Source organism: Bos indicus, chromosome 11, assembly GCF_029378745.1.
Source record: "Bos indicus isolate NIAB-ARS_2022 breed Sahiwal x Tharparkar chromosome 11, NIAB-ARS_B.indTharparkar_mat_pri_1.0, whole genome shotgun sequence".
NCBI classification, from domain to species: Eukaryota; Metazoa; Chordata; class Mammalia; order Artiodactyla; family Bovidae; genus Bos; species Bos indicus.
The window spans coordinates 21,007,504-21,035,145 of record NC_091770.1 but is presented as its reverse complement, the minus strand read 5'-3'; the positions used below and the strand labels follow the sequence as shown (position 1 = coordinate 21,035,145).

The 27,642-nt window shown below is 39.1% G+C and overlaps 2 protein-coding genes across 6 annotated transcripts; one reads left to right on the top strand and one right to left on the bottom strand.

Annotated features, from left to right (window-relative positions):
* Positions 1 to 14: 14 nt before the first annotated feature.
* LOC139185747 (tetratricopeptide repeat protein 39B-like) lies at positions 15 to 21,235 on the bottom strand. 3 transcript variants are annotated; one of them, XM_070798528.1, is made up of 3 exons: positions 21,122 to 21,235; positions 20,837 to 20,959; positions 15 to 1,956 (listed from the first exon to the last, which is right to left on the bottom strand). In XM_070798528.1, exon 3 carries the CDS (start codon positions 1,785 to 1,787, stop codon positions 21 to 23), a length of 1,767 nt encoding a protein of 588 aa, XP_070654629.1. In that variant the 5' UTR covers positions 1,788 to 1,956; positions 20,837 to 20,959; positions 21,122 to 21,235; the 3' UTR covers positions 15 to 20. The 3 variants fall into 3 exon arrangements, with proteins under 3 accessions (XP_070654629.1, XP_070654630.1, XP_070654628.1); XM_070798529.1 differs by having other exon boundaries at positions 21,118 to 21,204; XM_070798527.1 differs by lacking the exon at positions 21,122 to 21,235 and having other exon boundaries at positions 20,837 to 21,102.
* A 58-nt stretch (positions 21,236 to 21,293) lies between these two features.
* SRSF7 (serine and arginine rich splicing factor 7) lies at positions 21,294 to 26,768 on the top strand. 3 transcript variants are annotated; one of them, XM_019970026.2, is made up of 8 exons: positions 21,294 to 21,444; positions 22,484 to 22,664; positions 22,904 to 23,080; positions 23,954 to 24,028; positions 24,115 to 24,192; positions 25,513 to 25,566; positions 26,114 to 26,149; positions 26,469 to 26,768. In XM_019970026.2, the coding sequence occupies exons 1-8, from the start codon at positions 21,417 to 21,419 to the stop codon at positions 26,521 to 26,523; spliced, it is 684 nt and encodes a 227-aa protein (XP_019825585.1). In that variant the 5' UTR covers positions 21,294 to 21,416; the 3' UTR covers positions 26,524 to 26,768. The 3 variants fall into 3 exon arrangements, with proteins under 3 accessions (XP_019825585.1, XP_019825584.1, XP_019825583.1); XM_019970025.2 differs by having other exon boundaries at positions 24,115 to 24,216; XM_019970024.2 differs by having other exon boundaries at positions 24,115 to 24,225.
* Positions 26,769 to 27,642: the final 874 nt, after the last annotated feature.

The following is a 27,642-nucleotide window of genomic DNA, read 5'->3' as shown; positions in this document are numbered from 1 at the left end:
AAAAACCACCACACTTGTGTTTAAATAACTTTTTCTTTAGCTATTTGTTCAAGGGCTATGTGAGCTCTAAACTGTAATCGGGCTTCCATGGAATAGTCTTTGTAATTTTTTATGTTTTCTAGGGTTTTTGTTGCACTGGCATAATCTCCTTTTAGATAGTATAGAATTCCCAGTTCATAGTAAGAATACGGCACCAAATAGTGGTCATATTTTAACAATTTCTCCTTTTGAATGACATGACTAAAGTAGTACTCAGCCATTGAATATTTCCCTAAGTATTTCAGACACAGACCTTTCAGTAAATTTAATAAACTTATGTCATCTATGACATACTCTTTATTTGGAGTTTCTTGTAAAAGTTCTTCTCCTTTGTCAATGATTGATAGCCAGGTTGAAATAAGCTCTAGCTTTTTGCTTATGACTCGGAAACCACTCCAGGCATACATAAGTTCCAGAATGGGCTGTGCTGTAAACCAGCCTGCAGTTGTCCCATAGCGCTGACCCTTCTCAGCAACAAACTTTTCTATCGGCACAGAAGTTCCTAAAATTCTGATTCTCAGGCTATCCACGCTTAGGAAGAGAGAGCTCATGTCCTCACTTACTGATTTCGCAAAATCAGGAGGAAGCACGGCTAGTAGAGAAGCTTTCGTGAAAGAATATACTGACTTGGACCACCTGCTGTTTTGAACCAGCACATGGGCATAGTGGTAAGCCTGCTTCCATTCCAGCAGAAAAATGTGGCACCACATGAGTTCCCAGTAACAGAGGTGATGAAGCTGATTCCATTCATTCTGAATAAAAATGCACTCTTCTAATGTTAACTGGGCATGTTTAAAATATCCTTTCAGCATACTAAAACGTGCATGAAAAAATTTAAGTATGACACAGTTTGGAAATTTCTGAAGGGAGATTAGGAAGAGATTCTCCACAGCAGAATTATGGTTCCTTTCAACACTAAAAGCTATGGAGAGATAATTGTAATAGAACAGTAGAATCAAAACACTAAAGATATTATTTATATGGGATTCAGATGCACTCTCATTAAGCAAAGTCAAGCCTACCTCTCTATCGCCAGAATATCCAACAACATTGAGCAGTTTAAGTGTCCTTGGTGGCACAAGTGATAATAACAAGTTGAATACTCCAAGTCCAAATTTTATGCCTCCAACCAGGTGTCTGTAGGTTTTGCTTTGGTAATCAGGTATCTGTGTTAACACTTGCTGACAGTCTTTATATATTTGGTAACTTAACCCAATGTTGATCCCGCTTTTAAGAAAACTAAGCATACTGTCATCTTGTATAAACATTACAGTGGATTTCAAGATCAAACACTCAGCATAGCAGACTTCTGCATGCAATTCCTCTTCTTTAATAGCCTTTATTCCCTGCCTGCTAACTAGACGAGAAAAATTTATCATCCTAGATTTTCTTCGGAAATTGTTACAGACTCTCAAAGCTTCCTTTGTGGCAGTCATCCCAATCTCTATATCCTGTGGATCAAAAGTCAAGAAGGCCTTGACAACCATAAGGATGCTATAGATTACAGCATGGTATATGCTGTTTTTTGACCATGGATAAATGAGATGTATGGCATCAGAGAATCTGTTATTTAGAAATAAATACAATCCCGTTGTGCATTCTTCCAAGGAAGATACTAAATCCATTGTTGCTGCTGCAGGGATAATTTCATAGGCATCTTCAAACTTGTCCTCCTCCTTATTTACTACCTTACTAAATGATGTAAACCCGTGCTCCATATCGTCTCTCTTATTCAGAGTAAGCGACATATTCGTTTCCCTACTTTAGAGATGTGAAGTATCTGAAGTAGAGAGGTGTGGCCTCAGTGAGGGTAGTTCCTGATCTCCTAATGGGGTCACTTCTTCCACGGCCTGAAGTCTTGCTGTTATAATGGAGGCAGACTTAGAGCTGTGAGGTTCAGTATCAAGATATTCTCACCTATGTCAGACAAAGGGGGGAAAAAAAGATAATTTTATTTACCTAGAAGATGAATTTCTGAAAAGTTAAAATCATGTGGAACATACTAAAGAAAATACGCTCTTTTAGAACACTGTGAAGCAAATCCTTTGTAAACCAAAGAGGTCCTTTGGGAACCATCCCTCCAATCTATCATTTTCATAAGATCATTCTTTTGTTTATTTGTGTTGCAGAAATGTACAATGATTGCTGAACAAAGATAATGAATTCTCTGTAGGAAGACCTTGGGGGCAAGAATCTGGCTGGAAAGAGAAATATATTTGAATATGTTTCTAGTTAAGACTAGAGGAAAGGGTAAGTTGTCCAGACCAAAGAATACAGATTATGAGAATTAAAAACCCAACACCTGTTATTCTTAGTACCACTGCTGTACTTGCATATATTTTCACAGAAAACTAGGTCTTGATAAAATATTATGGTTAGTTATAGAAGGTTTTGGAATGGAAAGTGCTGTGTAAATTAGAAAGATTTCCTTGCATTGTTGCAATTAGGAAAAAAACTCAAATGCAACAGTTTTTATCACAACATTATTATAAAATCTTGGTAGGAAGGTGGGGTGGATGTGGGCACAATGGAAAACCAATTCCAAACAACAAGTTATTTAATATATTCATAATAATACAATAGGTCCAATTAATCTATTCTTAAAAATAGAAACTGCCAAAAAAAAAGAAACTGCAAGCAAAATGCTTCAATAGTAATTTTCACAATGTTTTACAACAATTAGAAACATAGGTTAAAATGTACTTCAATTTTGTGTTTTTATATGTTAAATGACAGGAGGGGAAAATGAAACAGAGGAGAATAATCAAAGGAAAAGAAAGAGAAAAGCAGAAGGGATACAGATTTTTATAAAGTGGGAAGAGAAAATAGGGAAAATATGTTATATATTAAAAAAATAAATAAAGGGAGATAACAGCCTCAAAGATACTATTCTACTTAAATTGCTTGTTTTTAAACCTTAAGGTTTAGTTATGCTTCAGTATTAGCAACTATTATCATAATTCATTGTAAAGCTAAGTTAATTACACATTTATCTAAAAGGCTCAGCTCTGAACACATCTTTCATGTCTGTCTTCATCACAGAGTACAGTGCCTGCCTCTTACTCATTAAACTAAATGAATATCATATGACTATGACAGTTTCTGATTTACTAAGATAAATTCAGAATGAAATAATCAATTGCTGTTAAAACTCTAAGAGTCTTCACAGACATAGAGAAGAGACTGTGGTTGCCAAGGAGAAGATGGGAAGTTGGGGGAATGGACTGGAAGTCTGGGGTCTGCACATGTATAGGCTTCCCAAGTGGTACTACTGGTAAAGAAACCAGCTGCCAATGCAGGAGACATAAGAGACTTGGGTTCAATCTCTGGGTCGGGAAGACCCCCTGGAGGAGAGCACAGCAATCCACTCCAGTATTCTTGCCTGGAGAATACCATGGACAGAAGAGACTGATGGGCTACAAGCCATATATACATACATATATATAAACACACACACACACATATATGCTGTGTGCATGCATGCTAAATTGCTTCAGTTGCGTCTGACTCTGTGTGACCCTATGGACAGAATTCCTTTGGTGCATAACAGAAATTAATACAACATTGTAAATACTTCGTTTAAAAACTTTTTTATAAAAAGAAAAAGCTAAACTTGCAGCAACAGAGAGTAGAATGGTGGTTATCAGAGGCTGGGAGATAGGGAAACTGGAGAAATGTATAAACTTGTAACTAGTAGATAAATAAATCCTGGAAATCTACTGCACAGCATAGTGATTATAGTCAACAATATTGTATTATAAACTTCTAAGTGTCTGAGAGACTAGATTTTAATTGTTCTCACCACAAAATAGAAATGATAATTATGTAACATGATAGATGTGTTAGCTAACTCTACAGTGGTAACCATACTGCAATATCCAAATATATCAGATCAACTTACTGTAAACCATAAACTTACACAATGTTTTATGTCAAGAATATATCAATTAAAAATGTATGGTTCTGAAAAAAATCTATAAGAGTCTGAAAATTTTAACAGTGAATACAAATCACTAAAGTTCTTAATATAGTAAGAATTGCCATGAATCAATTAGATAGAAGAAACACTCCAACAGAAAAATCAGCAAAGGACAGAAACAAATTGCCAGTGAGCATAATGTTCAATTTCACTGTAAATCAACAAAATACAAATGAAAAGAAATCCATTAAAAAAACAAACTTTGCAGGTTAAAAATATGATAACATCCAATATTAATGAAAGTAGAGAATCAAATACCCTTGTAGGTTAATTAGGGAGGTGTATAAATGGCTATAACCCTTTTGGAGAGTTATTTGGCAACATGCTTTAAAACTTTTATATTTTTTAATACTCTGACTCTCATTTCATTTATGGAATTATTCTAAAGAAATAGTCAGGGATGTGCATCTATACAAGTTGTATACACTTCAGCATTATTTATAATATGAAAATGAAAATAATCTAAATTTCTTACAACAGAGGATACCCATATAATCAAAATCTATGCAAATAGATTCTATAAGATCTATAAGATTATAGAATATTTAATGACTTGGAAAATTGTTTATGGTGTAATACACTATATTAGTTCTCCAGAGAAACAAATCCAATACCAGATACCTGGCAATAGCATAAACATATAAAGGCCATTATGACAAATCTACAGCTAACATCATACTCCATGGTGACAAGCTGAAAGCATTTACTCAGGAACAAGACAAGGATGCCCAGTCTCACCACTTTTATTCAACATAGTTTTGGAAATCCTAGCCATAGCAATCAGAGAAGAAAAAGAAATAAAAGGAATTCAAATTGGAAAGGAAGAAGTAAAACTGTCACTGTTTACAGATGACATAATACTAGACATAGAAAATCTTAAAGATGCCACCAGAAAATTACCAAAGATCATCAATGAATTCAGTAGAGCTGAAGGATACAAAATTAATATATAGAAATCTGCTGCTTTTCTAAGTAATAATGAACTATCATAAAGAGAAATTTAAAAAAATTCCCATTTACCACTGTACTAAAAAGAACAAAATACCTAGGAATAAATCTACCTAAGAAGGGTATATTTATATCTCTATACTCAGAAACACTGATGAAAGAAATTGAAGACAACACAAACTGATGGAAAGATATACTGTGTTCTTGGATTGGAAGAATTAATACTGCTAAAATGACCACACTACCCAAGGCAATCTATAGATTCAAGTACTATCCCTATCAAAATACTTACGGCATTTTTCACAGAAATAGAACAAAAAAAATTTTTAGAACAAATAATTTTAAAATTTGAATGGAGACACAAAAGACCCCAAATAGCCAAAACAATCTTAAGAAGAACAAACCTGGAAGAATCCACACCCCCAACTTCAGACTATACTACAAAGATACAGTCATCAAAACAGTATAGTACTGTACCTCCCTTGCAGTCCAGTGGTTAAGAATCTGCCTGCCAATACAGGGGACATGCATTTGATCCCTGGTCCAGGAAAACTCCACCAGCTGTGGGGCAACTAAGCCCTTGCACCACAACTACTAAGCCCACACTCTAAAGCCCATGCTCTGCAACAAGAGAAGCCACCGCAATGAAAAGCCCATGCACCACAAACTAGAGAGCAGCCTCTGCTTGCCACAACTACAAAAAGTCCATGTGCTGCAATGAGTGCAGCCAAAAATAAATAAATAAACAAACAATAAAATTTAAAAAGAAAACAGTATGGCACTGTCTCAAAAACAGATACATAGATCAATGGAGAACAGAATAGAGAACACAGAAATAAACCTGTGGGCTTACTGTCAATTAATCTATGACAAAGGAGGAAGAATATACAAAGAAGAAAAAGGCAGTCTCTTCAATAACTGGTGCTGGAAAAACTAGACAGCCACATGTAAAAGAATGAAATTAAAATATTCTCTTACATCATATATAAAAATAAATTGAAAATGGATTAAATACCTAAATATAAGACCAGATACCATAAAACTCCTAGAAGAAAACATAGGCAGAACACTCTTTGACATAAATTGTAGCAGTATTTTTTTTGAGCTATCTCCAAGAGCAAAGGAAATAAAACCAAAAATAAACAAACGGAACCTAATTAAATGTAAAAGCTTTTGCACAGCATAGGAAATCACTGACAATACTAAAAGACAACTTACTGAATGGCAGAAAATATTTGCAAGTGGTATGACTGATAAGGGGTTAATATCCCACAAATATAAACAGTTCATACAACTCAACATCAAAAACACAACAACAAACAAACTCGAACAACCTAATTTTAAAAATGGACAGAAGATATGAATAGACATTTTTCCAGAGAGGAAATGCGGATGGCCAACACGCACACATGAAAAGATGCTCAACATCATTAGCCATCAGGGAAATGCAAATCAAAACCACATTTGATTTGTCAGAATGGCTATCATCAAAAAGTACATAAATGATAAATGTTGCCGAGGATGTAAAGAAAAGGGAACCCTGTTCAAGTTGGTTGAGTAGAAGGATGTGCACTCATCTTCTCCTCCAAGAGCACCAAAATCACAACTAGCTATTGAACTAGACAGGAGGGTGCTGGAACCCACCAAAAAAAGATACCCTATGTCCAAAGACAAAGAAGAAGCCTCAGTGAGATGATAGGAGGGACACAATCACCACAAAATCAAATTTCAAACCCACCCGGTGAGTGACCCACAAACCAGAGAACAATAGTGCCAAAGAAATTCTCCAACTGTTGTGAAGGTTCTGAACGCCACATCAGCCTTCCCAGCCAAGGGATCCAAAAACGGGACTGGGAATTCCCAAGGAATCTGACCTTGAAGGCCAACAGGATTTGATTATAGGACTTGCACAGGACTGGGGGAAACAGAGACTCCAGGCTTGGAAGCCACAAACAAAATCTTGCCCACACCAAGACCCAGAGGAAAGGAGCAGTGACCTCACAGGAGACTGAACCAAAACTACCTGATAGTGTTGGAGGGTCTCCTGTGGAGCCATGAATTGGCAGGGGCTCATCACAGGGAGGGGGCACTGGTAGCAGCAGTCTGGGAAGGTTCCCCTTGGCGTAAGCCCTCTTGGAGGTGGCCACTAACCCTACCATAGAGCTCCTACACCCCAGGGCTGGGTAGCCTCAGGCCAAACAACTAACAGGGAGGGAGTGCAACCTAACCCATCAGCAGATAATTTGATTAAAGCTATGTTCAAGCTGGTTTTAGAAAAGGCAGAGGAACCAGAGATCAAATTGCCAACATCCACTAGATCATCAAAAAAGCAAGAGTTCCAGAAAAACATCTATTTCTGCTTTATTGACTATGCCAAAGCCTTTGCCTGTGTGGATCACAATCAACTGTGGAAAATTCTGAAAGAGATAGGAATACCAGACCACCTGGCATCTTGAGAAACCTTTATGCAGGTCAGGAAGCAACAGTTAGAACTGGACATGGAACAACAGACTGGTTCCAAATAGGAAAAGGAGTACATCAAGGCTGTATATTGTCACCCTGCTTATTTAACTTATATGCAGAGTACATCATGAGAAACGCTGGGCTGGACGAAGCACAAGCTGGAATCAAGATTGCCGGGAGAAATATCAATAACCTCAGATATGCAGATGACACCACCCTTATGCCAGAAAGCAAATAAGAACTAAAGAGCCTCTTGATAAAAGTGAAAGTGGAGAGTGAAAAAGTTGGCTTAAAGCTCAACATTCAGAAAACTAAGATCATGGCATCTGGTCCCATCACTTCATGGCAAATACATGGGGAAACAGTGGCTGACTTTATTTTTCTGGGCTCCAAAATCATTGCAGATGGTGACTGCACCCATTAAATTAAATGATGCTTACTCCTTGGAAGGAAAGTTATGACCACCTAGACAGCATATTCAAAAGCAGAGACATTACTTTGTCAACAAAGGTCCGTCTAGCCAAGGCTGTGGTTTTTCCAGTGGTCATGTATGGATGTGAGAGTTGGACTATAAAGAAAGCTGAGCGCCGAAGAATTGATGCTTTTGAACTGTGGTGTTGGAGAAGACTCTTGAGAGTCCCTTGGACTGCAAGGAGATCCAACCAATCTATCCTAAAGCAGATCAGTCCTGGGTGTTCATTGGAAGGATGGATGTTGAAACTGAAACGCTCAATACTTAGGCCACCTGATGCGAAGAGCTGACTCACTGGAAAAAACCCTGATGCTGGGAAAGATTGAGGACAGAAGGAAAAGGGGGCAACAGAGGATGTGATGGTTGGATGGCATCACTGACTCAATGGACATGGGTTTGGGTGGACTCTGGGAGTTGGTGATGGACAGGGAGGCCTGGCATGCTGCAGTTCATGGGGTCGCAAAGAGTTGGACATGACTGAGCGACTGAACTGAACTGAACTGAGGAAGGCCCTGTCCACCACAGCAAGACTCAGTTTTCCCATCAGACCCTACCATCAGGAAGCTTACTCAAGTCTCTTAGCCTCCTCCATCAGAGGGCAGATAAAAAAAGCAAGAAGAACCACAATGCCAAAGTGGCTAGAACAAAAACCACATTACAGGAAGGTAATTGAGATGAAAAAGCAGAAAGTTATGTCCCCCATGAAGGGACAAGACAAAACCCCAGAAAAACAACTAAATGAAGTGGAGATAAGCAACCCTCCAGAAAAAGAATTCAGAATAATGATAGTGAAGATGATCCAGGATTTTGGGAAAACAACAGAGAAGATACAAGAAATGCTTATAAAAGACCTAGAATAACTAAAGACTAAATAAACAGAGATGAATACTATACTAGGAGGAATCAATAGCAGAATAACTGAGGCAGAAGAATGGATAAATGACCTGGAGAACAGAATGGTGGAAATCACTGCCACAGAACCAAACATAGGAAAAAGAATAACAAAAAAAAAAAAATGAAGACAGCCTAAGAGACTTCTGGGACAACATTAAGCACACCAACATTCGCATTATAGGAGTTCCAGAAGGAGAAGAGAGTGAAAAAGGACCTGAGAAAATATTTTTATAATAGCTGAAAACTTCCCTCACATGGCAAAGGAAATAGTCAACTAAGTCCAAGAAGCACAGAGAGTCCCAAGCAGGATAAACCCAAGGAGGAACACACTGAAACACATATTAATCAAACTGACAAAAATTAAAGATAAAGATAAAACATTAAAAGCAACAAGGGAAAAACGACAAATAACATACAAGAGAACTCCCATCAGGTTATCAGCTAATTTCTCAACAAACTCTACAAACCAGAAGGGAATGGCACAATGTATTTAAAGTGATGAAAGGGAAGAACCTACAGCCGAGAATACTCTACCCAGCAAGACTTGGCTGGGTAGAGTCTGGCTCTACTCTTTTTGTCTGACTATTCTCCATTCAGATTTGATGGAGAAATCAAAAGCTTTCCAGACAAGCAAAAATTAAGAGAATTCAGCACCACCAAACCAGCTGTATGACAAATGCTAAAGCAGGAAGCACAAGAGAAGAAAAAGACCTACATAAAATAAACCCAATTAAAAGAGTAATAGGATCGTATATATCGATAATTACCTTAAATGTAAATGGATTAAATGCACCAACCAAAAGACATAGACTGGCTGGGTAGATGAAAACATGTGCATGTATGCACTTCCACTTACCATCACTCTGCTTGATGCCCCCCCTCCAAATTGTATATAATTACTTTATATTGTTAGGTTAACCATGCCCCCATTATGGCTTGAAATTATAATCATCCTTTTTGATTGTGAAAGCTGGTAAACATCATTCTATATCACCAAAACTACCATTTAACAGAAAAACCAGTAATCAGTTTTTTAAATCCAGATGCATATCAGAATTATCTTCGAATTTTTTGAAAAATACAAATGCCCACATATTGTTTTTTTTTTCCTCCAAAGCTCCAGATATATTTCTAAAGAGCAGCCATATTTAAAAGCAACTGGACTATATGATGATATTTTACTTTTATCTAGCTTCACTTTTTCTATTACATATTCAGTGCTCCCATTTCATTTAGTTTAAGTTTTCCAATTTCTCCATCTCTTCTTTTCTTTGATGTTATTTCTCAAGCCTTTATCAAGCATAGTAGAAAAATATTTGTATACATATATATATATATAAGTATGTATAACATATATATTTTAGAAAACTTATGAGTTTTTGCCTAAAAAATTTATGACATCTTGATTCCACTTGTTTGACTTAGTATGAATAGAATGATAAATTCTAATTTAAAAAATGGATATGCAACAAGCAACAAAAGTTTAGTGTATAGCACAGGAAACTATAGTCAATATCTTATAATAACCTATAATGGAAAATAATTTGAAAAATATTGTATGTGTATATGTACAACTGAATCATCTCGCTGTGCACCTGAAACATTGTAAGTTAACTATATTCAATAAAATATATATATTAAGAAAAAAAAAGAAAAGGGAACCCGGGTGGGAATGTAAATTAGTGCAGCCACTATGGAAAACAGCCTGGAGGTTTCCCAAAAAAAATAAAAATAGAACTACCATATGATCCAGCAATTCCACTCCTGGGTATACACTAGAAAAAACCAAAAGTACTAATTCAAAAAGATATATGCACCCCGATTTTCAAAGCAGCATTATTTACAACTGCCAAGATATAGAAGCAATGTAACTGTCCATCAATAGATGAATGGATAAAGAAGATGTGATATATATGTATGTATATATAGGCTTCCTTGATGGCTCAGATGGTAAAGAATCTGCCTACAATGTAGGAGACCTGGGTTTGATCCCTGGGTAGGAAAGATTCCTTGGAGTAGGAAATGGCAACCCACTCCAGTATTCTTGCCTAGAAAATTCCATGGACAGAGAAACCTGGTGGGCTACACTCCATGGGGTCACAAAAAGTTGAACACAAATGAGCAAATGAGTATGCACACATATGTATATACATATATTTATACACACTGGAATACTGCTGCTGCTGCTGCTAAGTCGCTTCAGTCGTGTCCGACTCTGTGTGACCCCATAGACAGCGGCCCACCAGGCTCCCCCGTCCCTGGGATTCTCCAGGCAAGAACACTGGAGTGGGTTGCTATTTCCTTCTCCAATGCATGAAAGTGAAAAGTGAAAGTGAAGTCGCTCAGTCGTGTCCGACTCTTCGAGACCCCATGGTCTGCAGCCTACCAGGCTCTCCGTCCATGGGATATTCCAGGCAAGAGTACTGGAGTGGGGTGCCACTGCCTTCTCCAGTTGGAATACTACTAGCCATAAAAAGAATGAAATTTTGCATCTGCAGCAACATGGATGGACTTGGAGGGCATAATGCCAAGTGAAACGTCAGATATGGCAAGACAAATACTGTATGTTATCACTTAAATGTGGACTCTAAAAAATATAACAAACTAGTGAATATAACAAACAAGAAGCAGATTCATAGATAGTGAGAACAAACTAGTGGTTACCAGTGAAGAGAGAAAAGGCAGGGGGGCATTATAGGAGTAGGAGATTAAGAGGTATAAACTATAGGGTATAAAATAAACTACAAGGATGTTCTGTACAACATGGGAAATATACAATACAGTTTTACAATAACTATAAATGAAGCTTAACCTTTAAAAATTGTGAATCACTACATTGTATACCTTTTCCCTATATAATATTGTATATCAATTATACTTCAATTTAAAAATGGATTTAAAAAAAGAGCTATTCTAGAATATAGTAGTTTTTATTGTTGTTGTTGCTTTAAATACCAACAGTGTCCCACAGTAAAATGGTAGTAATCTGCAGGTTTCACAAGCAGATTTTTATAACGTAAAATAAATGTTTCACTACAACTCTCAAAGAGTTGAGAAAAAGCCAAAACAAGTTACTTCTAGGAAGGCAGTGCGGTGCAAAAGAAATCTCTATGGACTGAGAATCAGAGGTTCAGATTTGGAACCTAAATATCTATCTATGCAATGTTAGATAATGCAATGTGAAAGTCTCTCAGTCGTGTCCAACTCTTTGCGACCCCGTGGAATATACAGTCCATGGAATTCTCCAGGCCAGAATACTGGAATGGGTAAGCCTTTCCCTTCTCCAGGGAATCTTCCCAACCCAGGGATCAAACCCAGGTCTCCCACATTGCAGGAGGATTCTTTACCAGCTGAGCCACAGGGGAAATGCTTTGTAAATATTAAATGAGCAACAAACATGTGAAATAGTTTCTTAGTAGAATTAATTAATTCCAGAAATACTGAGAATGTAGTGCTGTACAGGCCAGGCACAATGCCAGACAATAGGAATGCATCAGAGAGTAAAACAAAGTCCCTGCCCTTGAGGATCTCACACTGTGATAAACTCACATAGAGTAAATCAAGAGGTTAGAGGCGAGAGGGAAGATAAAGTTGAGTAAATTCAGCAGAGATTGTGGGAGAAGGGCACATTATAACGTTGAAGCACTATTACAAAAGTATTATATTTGTTTATAAAAACACAAAACCTGCAAACAATACAGAAGACCTCACTGTACAGTTAAATGATGAAGGCCCTTTTCTATCTTCAACCAAATTTCACTTCCCAGAGGCAACCACAGTTAACAGTGTGGGAGGTTACATACTAACACAAGATTCTCCCTAGATTAACTATCCTGTTTAATTCCTCCATTACGACTTCCACTTAAAATATTTATATTTATTTGTATTTAGATTACATTCAATTTTTTACTAGAAGCAATTCAGTCGTAACAGAAAAAAAATTTAAATAACCAAAACCATGGAAACTACATTCATGATACCACGCACCCACAGACAGCATCATTAAAACCCATGTTTTCTTTTGCAAAATCTTAAACCTAGAATGACAAGTAGAGCCACATGTTCCAATTAACACAACTACTAAACAGTGATTCTCAGATCAAACTTGGAACTCCTTTGTCTCCAAGCCTCTTAATTTAAAAAGAAAAATTATAGGACATTGTAAAATGCAGAAAAATAAAACAAGAAAACTTAAATTACTTTATTAATATAATTTATTTTTACAAAACCAGAATTATTCTGTGCATGCATATCATTTTGAAATCTGCTTTCTTACTTAATTACATAATATTAACATTTTTCTGACATTGAAGAATTCTACAATGTGGTTCTTAATGGTCATAATTCAGTTCATTTCAGTTCAGTCGCTCAGTCGTGTCCGACTCTTTGCGACCCCATGAATCGCAGCACGCCAGGCCTCCCTGTCCATGATCATAATATATGTAACCAATTTATGTGCCATAGCATTTAATCACCCCTTCATGATTACAGCCTTGTTGTGGTGAACTGGTTAGCATAACTCAATGAAGTTATGAGCCATGGCATACAGGGCCACCCAAGATGGACACGTCACAGTAGAGAGTTCTGACAAAACGTGGCCCACTGGAGGAGGGAATGGCAAACCACTCCAGTATTCTTGCCACTAAAACCCCATGAACAGTATGATAAGGTAGAAAGATATGACACCAAAAGATGAGCCCCCAGATTGGAAGGTGTTCCATACGCTACTAGGGAAGAGCGGAGGGCAATTACTAATAGCTTCAGAAAGAATGAAGCAACTGGGCCAAAGTGGATATGCTGCTCAGTTGTGGATGTGTCTGGTAGTGAAAGTAAAGTACAATGCTGTCAAGAACAATACCGCACACGAACCTGGAATGTTAGGTCTATGAATCAAGGTATATTGGACATGGTCAAGCAGGAGATGGCAAGAGTGAAATATTGACATCTTAGGAATCAGTGACCTAAAATGGATGGGAATGGGAGAATTTAATACAGATGACCATTGTATCCATTACTGTGAGCAAGAATCCCTTAGAAGAAATGGAGTAGCCCTCGTAGTCAACAAGAGTCTGAAATGCAGTACCTAGGTGCAATCTCAAAAATGACAGAATGATCTCTGTTCATTTCCAAGGCAAACCATCAATATCACAGTAATCCAAGTCTATGCCCCAACCACTAACGACGAAAAAACTGAAGTTGAACAGAGAAGCTGTTGCAATGAGAAGCCCGCACACTCAAACTAGAGAGTAGACCTCACTCATGGCAACTAGAGAAAGTCCTTGCACAGTGACAAAGACCTAGCACAGCCAATAAAAACAAAACAAAACAAAACAAAAAACCCAGAAAGATTGCCAGGAGAAATATCAACAACCTCAGATATACAAATGACACCACTCTAATGGCAGCAGGTGAAAAGGAACTAAAGAATATCTTGATGAAGATGATAGAGGAGAGTGAAAAAGCTGACCTAAAACTCAACATTAAGAAAATTAAGATCATGGAATCCACTCATATCAACTTCATAACAAACAGATGGGGGAAAAGTGGAAGCAGTGACAGATTTTATTTTCTTGGGCTCCAAAATCACTGCAGACAGTGATGGTGGCCATGAAATTAAGACACTTGCTCCTTGGAAGAAAAGCCATGATAAATCTAGACAGTGTATTAAAAAATCAAAGACATCACTTTGCTGACAAAGGTGCATCTAGTCAAAGTTATGGTTTTTCCAGCAGTCATGTACGGATGTGAGATCTGGACCATAAAGACGGATGAGCGCTGAAGAATTGATGCTTTCAAACTGTGGTACTGGAGAAGACCCTTGAGAGTCCCTTGGACTGCAAGATTAAAGCAGTCAATCCTAAAGGAAATCAATCCTGAATATTCACTAGAAAGACTGATGCTAAAGCTGAAGCTCCAATATTTTGGCCATGTGATGCAAAGAGCTGACACACTGGCAGAGATCCAGATGCTGGGAAAGAACTGAAGGCAAAAGAAGTGGGCAACAAAGGATGAGATGGTTAGACAGCATCACCAACTCAATGAACACGAATCTGAGCACACTCTGGGAGATGGTGAAGGACAGGGAAGCCTGCTGTCCTTGGGGTCACAAAGAGTCAGACAAGACTTAGCAACTGAACAACAACATTTAACCAATGCTTTATGTTTGATTTTCAAATTACTTGCAACTTTTGAAAAGATAATATCTTACCAACATTTTTCCAGATAAATCTTTATGTGCATCTATGGTTAATTCCAGGAAGTAAGATTACTAGTCCAAAATATACATGTAACTTAATTATTTTAAAACATATTGCCAAATTGACCTCCTCAAATGTATTATTTCGCATTCCCATTAGTGTGTTTAAGTGGCAATTTCGCTGCACTCCTTATAGAAATAGCATGCTGTTTTAAATTGCATTTTTATTAAGGACAGACATTTTCCCTGCTTTTACTTTGATTTCTTACTGTCTGATTTTTTCTCTATTTTTTATTGGGTCAAGTCATGCTTTGTTCTTTACTAGAGATTCTGGATCCTTGAATTTGGAGAACTAGATAGGTCTGAAAAAATTGGGGGACAGAGAGGACACACTTTTTCTATCAAGAAAACACATGAGATTTTTTTTTTAAGTTCTTAGCATTCTTTCACTTTAAAAAATGATGGGAGGAATATTTCAACAGAAAAAAATAGACATAATAAATAAAGGATGGTTTTCCCCAAGAAAGAGTGGTTGGCAATAATTTATATTTTTCTGAGACTGAAGACATTCTCATTCAAGCTCAGACAGACGGACCGTCTTTGTAGTAGGATTTGGGAACCACTGCACTCATCACGCTGCAATTCTAGGTTTAGTCTCATTTGAAAAATGAGGTGGTTAGACTAGTGATCTGGTAGAGAAGTCCTCTTACCTCTGAATTTCAAGGCATTTCTTTCATATACAATCTTACTTTAATTATCTATTTGAGAGTTATACCATATGCATCCATTTGCCATTAGCTTTGAAATAGATTTTATCCATTTTTAAAAGTTTTTAAAAATTTATTTCACTGCACCAAATACAGCATGCAGGATCTTTTAGTTGTGGCATTCGAACACTAAACTGAGGCAAGTGGGATCTAGTTCCCTGACCAGGGATCCAACTGGGCCCCCTGCAATGGGAACGAGGAGTCTTAGCCACTGGAACAACAGGGAAGTCCCTAAAATCTTTTTTTTAATGTTTCATTTTATGTTTTTGACTGTGCTGCTTGCAGGATCTTGGTCCCCCAATCAGAGATCGAACCCAGCAGTGGAAGAGAAAGTTCTAACCACAGGACCACCAGATAACTCCCTGCTGCTGCTGCTGCTGCTAAGTCACTTCAGTCGTGTCCAACTCTGTGCGACCCCATAGACGGCAGCCCACCAGGCTTCTCCGTCCATGGGATTCTTCAGGCAAGAACACTGGAGTGGGTTGCCATTTCCTTCTCCAATTCATGAAAGTGGAAAGTGAAAGTGAAGTCACTCAGTCGTGTCCGACTCTTAGCAACCCCATGGACTGCAGCCCACCAGGCTCCTCCATCCATGGGATTTTCCAGGCAACAGTACTGGAGTGGGGTGCCCTTGCCTTCTCCCGATAACTCCCTAATCTCATAGAAATTAGCCTCCAAGGCTACATTTGGTAATAAAAGTGACAATTTCCACATTGCTCACAAACACCTATCTCCCCATTCCACAGGCAAATACCTTTGTATAGAACCTTTAAGAATGTTTCAGGGTGTGATTTTGGGATTCCTGGGGATTTACTTTTCATGAAAAACCTTTCGAATTTTTGCATGTTATATGTGTCAGATGATTTTTCTCTATGTGCATTCAGTCAAAGAAGAAAAGTGACAACTGCTCTTCCTGCAGTCATTGGGTGAAGAAAGACAACTTAGGAGTGGCCACTGAAGGATGGTCACCACATGTTTCAGAGTTTTGTCCCTGGCTTTGTGGAAATTTCAATTTTGTCCAAGTGCCCAGATCATATTAAATTTTTAGATAGTGCTAAGTGTTAAACTCTAAGTTGCTGCTGCTGCTAAGTCACTTCAGTCGTGTCCAACTCTGTGCGACCCCATAGACGGAAGCCCACCAGGCTCCCCCGTCCCTAGAATTCTCCAGGCAAGAACACTGGAGTGGGTTGCCATTTCCTTCTCCAATGCATGAAAGTGAAAAGTGAAACTGAAGTCGCTCAGTCGTGTCCAAGTCTAAGCTAGTCTAGCTCTAATTACGACATTAAGCTGATCGAGTCACTTTCATTAATAGTCTTTCTTAAAGAAGGAACAACACAAGTGATTGGTTTAGGGCTTGATGACAGTTAATAGTTTCACACTTTTTAACACAAGAGGCATTCCTCAGAAAGCCTCATTCTTCCTGGATTGCTCCAAATGCCTAAACCATCCATTTAGGTAGTATTTGTATCAGTGGGGCACTCTTGAATCACAACTTCCCTGTTCCGGATTTATTCCTTCAGTTCAGTTCAGTCAGTCAGTCGTGTCTGACTCTTTGCGACCCCATGAATTGCAGCACACCAGGCCTCCCTGTCCATCACCAACTCCCGGAGTTCACTCAAACTCATGTCCATCGAGTTGGTGATGCCATCCAGCCATCTCATCCTCTGTTGTCCCCTTCTCCTCCTGCCCCCAATCCCTCCCAGCATCAGAGTCTTTTCCAATGAGTCAACTCTTCGCATGAGGTGGCCAAAGTATTAGAGTTTCAGCTTTAGCATCAGTCCTTCCAAAGAAATCCCAGGGCTGATCTCCTTCAGAATGGACTGGTTGGATCTCCTTGCAGTCCAAGGGACTCTCAAGAGTCTTCTCCAACACCACAGTTCAAAAGCATCAATTCTTTGGCACTCAGCCTTCTTCACAGTCCATGTCTCACACCCATACATGACCACTGGAAAAACCATAGCCTTGACTAGATGGACCTTTGTTGGCAAAGTGATATCTCTGCTTTTGAATATGCTATCTAGGTTGGTCATAACTTTCCTTCCAAAGAGTGTCTTTTAATTTCATGGGTGCAATCACCATCTGCAGTGATTTTGGAGCCCAGAAAAATAAAGTCAGACACTGTTTCCACTGTTTCCCCATCTATTTCCCATGAAGTAATAGGACCAGATGCCATGATCTTAGTTTTCTGAACGTTGAGCTTTAAGCCAACTTTTTCACTCTCCTCTTCCACTTTCATCAAGAGGCTCTTTAGTTCTTTGCTTTCTGCCATAAGGGTGGTGTCATCTGCATATTTGAGGTTATTGATATTTCTCCCGGCAATCTTGATTCCAGCTTGTGCTTCCTCCAGCCCAGCGTTTCTCATGATGTACTCTGCATATAAGTTAAATAAACAGGGTGACAATATACAGCCTTGACGTACTCCTTTCCCTATTTGGAACCAGTCTGTTGTCCCATGTCCAGTTCTAACTGTTGCTTCCTGATCTGCATACAGATTTCTCAAGAGGCAGGTCAGGTGGTCTGGTATTCCCATCTCTTTCAGAATTTTCCACAGTTGATTGTGATCCACACAGTCAAAGGCTTTGGCATAGTCAATAAAGCAGAAATAGATGTTTTTCTGGAACTCTCTTCCTTTTTCGATGATCCAGTGGATGTTGGCAATTTGATCTCTGGTTCCTCTGCCTTTTCTAAAACCAGCTTGAACATCAGGAAGTTCACGGTTCACGTATTGCTGAAGCCTGGCTGTTCTGTTGTTCTCCTCTCCCTCCTATGTACTTCAGTACTAACTGCAGTCTAGTACTTAGCTAATGTACAGTATGAAAGACTTATAAATCTGCCTCTAATAATTGTTTCTTCCCAGAATTTTAAGATATTCCAGAAGGAATAGCCGAGTATGAAATGTTGAGAAAAGGAAGTTGTGATTGAACACAGTTGTTTGGATTCATCTCAGGACAGATATACACAGAACATACATAAATATATTGGAGGTCCAGTGGTTAGGACTTTGCATTTTCACTGTTGAGGGCCCAGGTTCAATCCCTGGTGGGGGAACTAACATCCTGAAAGCCTTGGCAGGGGGTGGGGGGGGTGGGCGGAACCACTGTTGGTAACACTATTCTAAAATAAAGATTATCTCTTACTAAAAAGTAATACATGTAGCAAAAGGTCTAAAATTGTTTTTCTTGTTTTAAAGTTTTCACATTCAAGTAAAATGATGACAATGACTTAAAAGTGAAACTAAACATAAAGTTAGATAAAAGGTGAATACTTCTTTTTTTCTGGTTAATTCCTTTGTTTTGCTTCATTTTATTATAGGCAGTCAACATTAAATCCTCTTTTCGTATTTCCTTCCATTAGAAAAGGTGAATATTTCTCTAATGTTTCTCTGGAAACACTGAATCTAAGGAATGTAGATATATTTTGAAAGCTGCAGCTTTCAAAAGAATTACCCCTCCCTTCATAAACTAATAATATTAATACTTAACAACAGAAACTTAAGATTTTAAAAAGTCATATAGGAAATATTAGAATATTTGTTGAATTGAATTAACGTTTACATTCAAATTGAAACTGGGAATTTGACCTTAAATTAATACAGAATTCTAGAGGGAAGAAATTTATGTGAAACTGATTTAAAAACAATCAGTAGAAATAAAAGAACTGTACAAAAAAATCTCCCTGATTGGACTGACATTTAGTTGAAAAGAATTGTTTTTAAAGAAGAAAGTTTTCAATATAACAGGGTACAAAAGTAGTACTCAGGACTGTTATTTTTTCATGGCCATGAGGTTAGCAAAGCCTAGCCTAGAATTGTCCCTCCTCTAATGAGAGACTTAGTTACAGAATCAGACAAGCCAGTCCAGGTTTACCCCTTTCCCTTTAATGTGCTTGAAATCAGTTTGTTGTAAGTTGGGCAGTTGCTTCTTTTCATACTGTTTACACTGTTATTTGCTCAAAAATTCTTTTGTACAGTAGACTTTGTATTCAAAGCCCCCAAAATATTTATTGAAGTCTATGAGAAACTATGCAGTAGAATAAGCACTATCTTTTTAAAATTACCTATGCTTTGTACCTATGCTCTTTCTATTTAAAGTATATATAAATGAGTATGTAAAGGATCGGTATTGTTAATACTTTTAAGAAGAACTCTGTTAAGCAGATAACAACAAAAAAATAAGGGCGAACAAACATAACAAACGATGAAACTTCTATTTTCTCACTAAAGATTTTCTTGAGGTAGACCAATTCCTTCCATAATTTGAAAAGTTATGGAAATAATGTAAATTCTTAGCATTACTGTGAGAGAATTCATTTTTTATTTACCTGAATACATGTTAATTTAACTAAGTCCCCTTTCTCCTGTACTGTGTATCCCACATCTATACATACCAAGTGAAGTTACAGCAGATGAAAAAAAAAAAAATAGAAATACCTAAGAATTTCCTCTTTTTTCGTGGAACATTTCCAACTCATGTATTCCAAGTATTCACAGTGCAATGCCTTTTTTTAAATATATGGTAAAAAAGTGAAATTTGTATTTATAGAGCTGGTGTCTGGCAAATACACTGTATAAAATTGAAACTGCATTTTTAAGCGATTCTAATAAAGAAAAGATTTTCATTTATTTGATATATAGAATGACTGAGCAGCAAGGCTGCTTACTCAGAGACGACTTAAGGAACTCCCCATCCTCAGGATACAGTATTAGTGGATGAGATGTGGTACTACAGTGCAAAGCAGAAAGCACTAGAAAGGAGGCACAGATATCACTTTGTGCGTCAAATGCAAATGATTTCAGAATCGCCACTACCACAAATGATTTAAGGATTTAGGGTTATGTCGCGATTTCAGTAAAAGGAGGTGGGTGGGGGGACCCTCTACTTCTTTGTCCCCTGACTCCGAGAACTCGGACCGTGTTGGGGAAAACTGGTGGCCGGTTCGAAAGAGGCAGAAGGGTCGGTTCAGGGCTGGCGGTCCCTTGGGGGGCGTCACCCCTTTTGAGGCCCATGGTGGTTTTGAGGACCACTACTCAGAATGTCGGGATTTAGGGGGTTCTCACCCTGGCCCAAGCTTTCGATTACCTCTGACGAGCCCCAGAGATCAATTAGTAGCAGTCGAGGTCAGGTCCCCCAGCAGAAAGGAGGCGACAGCAGCAACATCAGCGGTTAAATCTTAAAGCCTTTCATGAGGCCTGCCGAGTGCACCTGAAGGAAGATTACCACAGCTAAGGGTCCCTAGATGCGAGGGTGGGTAACTGAAGGCCGGGGGCGGGGAGGAGACCGAGGGAAGGAAAATTAGGAGGACACAGGGAAAGGGGGGAGGGGAGGGGGCGGGACAACGTGGGGAAGGGCCAAGGGTTTACAGACTGGGTCGCCGCGTTGCCATGGAAACGTATCCCTCCGCCCTGGATTCGCGTTTCCACCCCATCAGTTCCCTCCGCACCGCTTCTCTGCTGTTTCCGCCCAGCTCCTTTGTGCCGCGCAGAACGTCGTGATGACGCATGCGCAACGAAACCCAGCCGCCGCATATATAAGCGCGAACCCAGGCGCTTCCTCGTAGTGCCGCTGGGACCGTTGGCGAGTGAGGCGGTTTGGTTGGTTTTGTGTTGATCGTTCTCTGGGCGCTGCGAGCTGAAAGAGCCCAGCTCGCAGGCCAGTCATCATGTCGCGCTACGGGCGGTACGGAGGAGGTAAGAGGCTGGGGGCCAGTAAGGGAGGTTGCTGTAGGTGTAGTGAGTATTTAGAGGTCGTGAGGTTGGCTCGGCGGTTGGGAGACGGTTATTCCGCGTGCGTAATGGCGGCTTCGGCGCACACCATACGAAGCTGGAGGCGGCGGCGGCGGGGTATCGCGGGAGGACAGCGGGTGGCTGAGGTAGGCCTCTGGCGGGTATCTTTCAGTTCTTGGGCATCTTAGTCTCCCGCCCTGCTCGAGCCAGGCCCTCGATTACTGTTTTGTTGTTGCCCTTCTTCGAGCCGCCCGCCTGCCCGCCCGTCCCCCCCCCCACCCCCCGCCCTCGGCTGCCATTTTGCGCACATTGACGACCATGGTGGCGCATTTCTTTGGCGCTTTCCCGCCACTTTAGCTGACAGATGTGGTCGCAGCCGTAAAAGAAAGGATGAATTTAAGACTTAGAAAACTGGCAGTTTCGAGCTGCGCATTCTTGTCAAACGGTCTGATTGCTGAGTGGGAATGGAAGCGTGATTTTTAAGTCTGGCGGCTGGTTTTCCTCTTTTGGCTTTTTTGAGCACGGTTTATCGTTTCTGAGGCGGGGAGCTGGAGTCACGGGCGAGCTTGCGCTTGGGGCGCTTGCTGCAGAGTACTGGAGTCGGCGCAGCCCCGCTCCCGGTCCGCCTTCCGCTGGGGCCCGCTCACCGAGGACGCCGCTGCCGCCGCCGGCCCGCGCGTTCTCGGTGTGCCTGGGGCTGCCGGGACTCGGGGGCGGGACCGGGGCGGAGTCCGCCCCATGCCTCGGAGTATCCTACCACGCTGCTGTGCTCGTATTTGGAGGTTTCCCGCGGGCCCCCCGCCTCCATTGAATGTTAAGAACTTGGTCGTACGCTTTAGCTTTTCAGAAATGTACGAACTTCATTGGTTTTAAGACTAAAATTAGCCCTTGAGAGAGTATTAAATATGTTTTGCACTGTTAAAGATGAATTTAAGCAAAGAATTCAAACTTGGGCCAGATTATTTGCATAACGTGCGCTCTTTTCTTTGCGTTTTTTAAACAGAAACCAAGGTGTATGTTGGTAACCTGGGAACTGGTGCTGGCAAAGGAGAGTTAGAAAGGGCTTTCAGTTATTATGGGCCTTTGAGAACTGTGTGGATTGCCAGAAATCCTCCAGGATTTGCCTTTGTGGAATTTGAAGACCCTAGAGATGCAGAAGATGCAGTTCGAGGCCTGGATGGAAAGTAAGTGAGAACTTGGTGAGAATGTTCCTGTGCCAGGCTTGAATTCTGTAGTCTGGAGGAGTTTTTAAACAATTAGCTGATCACTTTATGAAGACAGGAACTGAAAGCAAAAGTGACGTTTGAAGGACTTATAAAGATATAGCTGGAGCTTCTGAGGGCAAAGAGAGTGAAAGGTTCTAAATATAGAGCTCACTTTTTTTTTTTTTTCAGCGTTACAGTTTTTTTGTTGTTTTTTGTAGGGTTATTTGTGGTTCCCGAGTGAGAGTTGAACTATCAACAGGCATGCCTCGGAGATCTCGATTTGATAGACCACCTGCCCGACGTCCCTTTGATCCCAATGATAGATGCTATGAGTGTGGCGAAAAGGGACATTATGCTTATGATTGTCATCGCTATAGCCGCCGAAGAAGAAGCAGGTATTTATTTTAATAAAGGAATGGTTAGTGTACTAGTTAATCAAGTAACTTTTTTATTAGCAAGGCACAAAAGTATTTTTCTGTAAACTTGAATGTTAATTGTTACAGGTGTATTTTACAATTTTTGTTTAATTAAAGAAATGTTAATGTATTAATAATCAACCTGGTCAAAACCTTTCAGGTTTCTTCGTTTGAGTCAGTCGCCTTGATTCAGAATGTCACGAGCCTTATGATATCATGCTGAGGCGCCTTGCAAATCCGACAATTAAGATCCTCCTAGACCTTGAGGTGATCAGCATAAGAGGCCAGATCCCCTCGAGTCATCTACACCTAGCTTCACCTTATTCTTTAAAGGGCAGAAAATTTGAGACGGTGATCGCCGTAACAGTAAATTTGGCTTACAATTGGGGGCCCCTCCGGTTTAGAAAGAGGAACACCAGATTGACCACATTCCCAACTAGAAAAATCTTCTTGCGTCAATCAAGCCTCACCTGGCTCATTTGGCTGTCAGTTTGATCGTCGTGTAGATTGAAGAAAACATCTAGATGCAGCGATCGGCTATAGATACTTCTAGATCGTCTAGATCTACTAGACCATGGGCCAAAGAGGGTCGACCTGCAAACTTGCAAGGTTTATTTTAAATACACATTATAGTGTTTTATATTATGTTAATCTAAAATGTAATTGAGCTTTTAACAAATCTTTTTTTAGGTAGTTTAAAAAAAAAAAAAAACGACAACTAATAGGCCCAGAGTTTATTTCCAAATGAGACACTAAATTTAAATAGTTTTGAGATTTGGTTTCAGCAGAGGCACACAGACTCTAAAAGGAGTTGCCATCTAATATTATGTTTTTTTCTGACTTGAAAAATAGGTCACGGTCTAGATCACATTCGAGATCCAGAGGTAGACGATACTCTCGCTCACGCAGCAGGAGCAGGGGAAGGAGGTGAGAGATCTTGTTTAACTTCAGCTTGTAAGAAGTGGTGAAGTTTAATTGGAATCAAATTGAAATTACTTTGATTTAATGTTTAGGTCAAGGTCAGCATCTCCTCGGCGATCAAGATCTGTGTCTCTTCGTAGATCAAGATCAGCTTCACTCAGACGATCTAGGTCTGGTTCTATAAAAGGATCGAGGTATTTCCAGTATGTAGCACCTTTTTTCCCCCTTATTTGTATTTGGATTGTCCCGTCTTAATGACAGCGGTGGAGTATCTTACGGACCTAATTGAAATGGAATGCTTCAGAAGATATTTGGGAAAAAAGTTGACTGTGAACATGTCCAAATGAAGAAAAGCCCAACTAAAGATTTTAAGGGTGTTACAGAGGTGATAGAGGGAGGTCTAAGGCATAAATCCTCAAATCATTCCAGTGAACACTCTGGGTAAACATGTTGAAAACTTCTGATGTCAGCTTATATCTGTTTAGATCTACTCTCATTTACCCATAAGTCAGTTTATAGACAAATGATAATAGCACTAAAAGATGATAGTTACTTGGTCCCTGATAAAAAGGCCCATTAGAACCAGAAAGAAATTTAGAAGCAAGTTAAAGTTTTTCTTTTTTTGAAGGTTGAGACCATGGAAAATTTAGGGTAATACACACATAGATTGTGGAGAAGGAAATGGCAACCCACTCCAGTACTCGTGCCTGGAAGATCCCATGGAGGAGCCTGGTAGGCTATAGTCTATGGGGTCGAAAAGAGTCGGACACGACTGAGCGACTTCACTCACTCACTCAATCACTCACACATAGATTGAATGTGGCTTGTTTGACCAGATATTTGGTTTAGACCCTGAAACTTGAGAAGTTAAAAATCAAATTAGACCCCTCAGCATTTTTTTGTTTTCAAAGGTTATGGAAATGGATAACATTCTAGATAATGAAAGGAATTGATAATGCTACTCGTGTCAGTGGTAGGGAATGCTACTGAGAATTATTGCTACTCAGTAATAGCATAGTCTTTATAAATTCCAGGTTTGAGAAACTTGGACTCCAGATAAATGCATTTAACTTGGTTACAGGACCTCAAGATGTGTATGTCAGCCTCATTTTTTACAGATTGATGGTCCTGAACCATGATAGTTTGTTGATCCATGAACACAGCTTTACCCAGTCATAGGAGTTTTCACTGAACTTAAAGAAACAAAGTTTCCATTCAGGAGGTTGATATTTTTCTTTTAACACCAGTTTTCTCAAATACCACAAATTTCTCTTGGATACTACACTCTGTTTAAGAATATTGTACATCTGTACAGAAACTCATGATAGATTTTTGAAATGGTAGTTCCAAGTATTTGTCCAGTCTTAGACTGATAGGGCATTTTGGACAGTTTTAGCCCCTTCCTAGCCTACCTTCAAAGGTGCTCAGAAGGTATTTAAGGAAATTATTCCCGTGGACTAATTGGTGTAAATGTGTTTGCTTTTATTAAGATCCCGGTCCAGGTCGAGATCAAGATCCAGGTCTCTTTCACGGCCTAGAAGCAGGTAGAGTAAAAATCTCATTGATGCTCTTTTAGTTACATGGCACCAATATCCAGAGTTCAAAGTGTTTTTGAATTATTGCAATTTGTTAGCTGTGAGCTTAGAAGTAAGCTGAGGAGGAACACAGTTACCTTATTAGTAAACCAAACTTTATAACTTGCTTTGTACGTGGCCTGTTCTGGCTGACTTTCTAGGCAAGGGCATATGAAGCTGTAGTGAAAAGCTGGTGAATTTGGGGTTATGTCATGTCCAAGCTATAATGAAAAGTTGGTGAATTTGGGGTTATATTAAGAGGCCTGTGTTGGATTTGATAGATGTATGGAGAAGCATTCTGGGATCATTGTGCTTAGAGTATGAAAGATTATTTTATGAAGAACAAGTGTTAGAAGATTAACTTTTAGCCAAAAAATTGGTAGGGTTTTTCTTTTCCAGTTTAACTGCAGTGTAGTTTAAGCTCGGGACATTTTGGGGGTTCATTGTATTGTAACTGAAGGGGTTGGATAGTACTTTTCACATAAAAGTAAAACACAACCTTTTCATGTTTTGACAGCCGATCAAAGTCCAGATCTCCATCTCCAAAAAGAAGGTAAGCTAAATAATTTGTTGCCATATCTTAACTGTCAAGTGTGGCCTCTGCAGAATTTTGCTTACTGCCTACTTCCCTGAGCTCTTTGGAGAATTGGTGCTATATGTTAAAATACTAAATAGAGTTTCTTAGATGACCTCCCCCCAAAATCTCCAAAAAGCAAATAGTTATCTTTACCTAAGTTTTGTAAGATTAATTAGTGAAGAGGCTGTTAAACCTAACAGGTTTTTTTTTTTTTTAGTTTTACCCTGACATATATGCGAGAAGAGTTTTGTTAGACACTAATTGGTTCCAAACTTAAATATTTTTTTCTTTTTAGTCGTTCCCCATCAGGAAGTCCGAGAAGAAGTGCAAGTCCTGAAAGAGTGGACTGAAGTGCCCAAGTTCACCTTTTAGGGAAAAGTTATTTTGTTTACATTATTATAAGGGATTCGTGATGTCTGTAAAGTGTAACTTAGGGAGGGTATTTCAACCATCTAATCAAAATGGATCTGGACTATTACTCTGTAAATTTACAGCAGTAAGATAATACAAATTTTTGTTGAATGTATTAACATCCTATGGTCTGAAAATGTGGATTTTTATTTGGCACATTTAAAATAAAATGTTTCTAATTAGATTCTTGATTTGTGTTCAATATTAATACTCCTTAATTTGGTATGCTTCAGGAGTCAACCTTGGTATTAACCATATTCATGCAGACCTACATTTAAAGTTAATGATGTTAAGTCTTAACCATAATTAATAAATATATATATATATACACACACATTTGGAAAATTACTTTTTACCCTTAGAGCTTTGGGTCAGATGGTAAGAATTCAAGTTGGGTCTCCCTAAACAGCATGGATGATGCATCAAGACAAGTCCCTAAGTTCTCTTAGAGCTGATATTCTTAGATGTTATCAATAAGACTAACTTCTTATGTCAGGCCGTAGGGACCACTGACTTGTTAAAAGTGAGCATACCAGGAACTAAGTAAGAAGTAGTTGGACTTGATGCTGGAGAAGCTGGATTTTACAAAAGCCTACTAGAGGTTATCAGGCTGTTAGATGGGGTGGTATCAAATTAGAGCTCTCCATTCTAGAAAGTTATACTCAATGTTCTTTTGTTTTCAAACATTAACCAGTTTTATATCAAAACTTTTGCATGTTAGAGGAATTGTCTCAATTTGGAACAAAACACCTTTATGTAAACCAGCTTTGCAAAATTTTCCAGCCTAGATAATCTCCTCTATCTCTTCAAATGAATTGCCTTATTCTGAGCAGAGATATTAATTCCCAAGTTAGGTTTCTGATTTTAATTCCCAGATATTAATTCCCAAGTTAGGTTTCTTCAGTTCCTGAAAACCAACATACTTCCATCTTATTTTGCCAGGCTGGTGCAAAGTAAAGATGTCAGAAATGTTAATGAGACTAAAGCAGTTCTGTAAATTCAACCTGTATTTAGCAACCCCTCGCTGTAGTCACTTTTTGGCAGCATCTGATAGACTT

Excerpts from the sequence above, each read along its gene's own strand:
- LOC139185747 (XM_070798528.1), bottom strand. The coding sequence starts at position 1,787 with ATGTCGCTTACTCTGAATAAGAGAGACGATATGGAGCACGGGTTTACA.
- SRSF7 (XM_019970024.2), top strand. The coding sequence starts at position 21,417 with ATGTCGCGCTACGGGCGGTACGGAGGAG. Across the intron at positions 23,081-23,953 it reads AGCCGCCGAAGAAGAAGCAG|GTCACGGTCTAGATCACATT; the intron begins GTATTTATTTTA and ends CTTGAAAAATAG. Across the intron at positions 26,150-26,468 it reads TCTCCATCTCCAAAAAGAAG|TCGTTCCCCATCAGGAAGTC; the intron begins GTAAGCTAAATA and ends TTTTCTTTTTAG.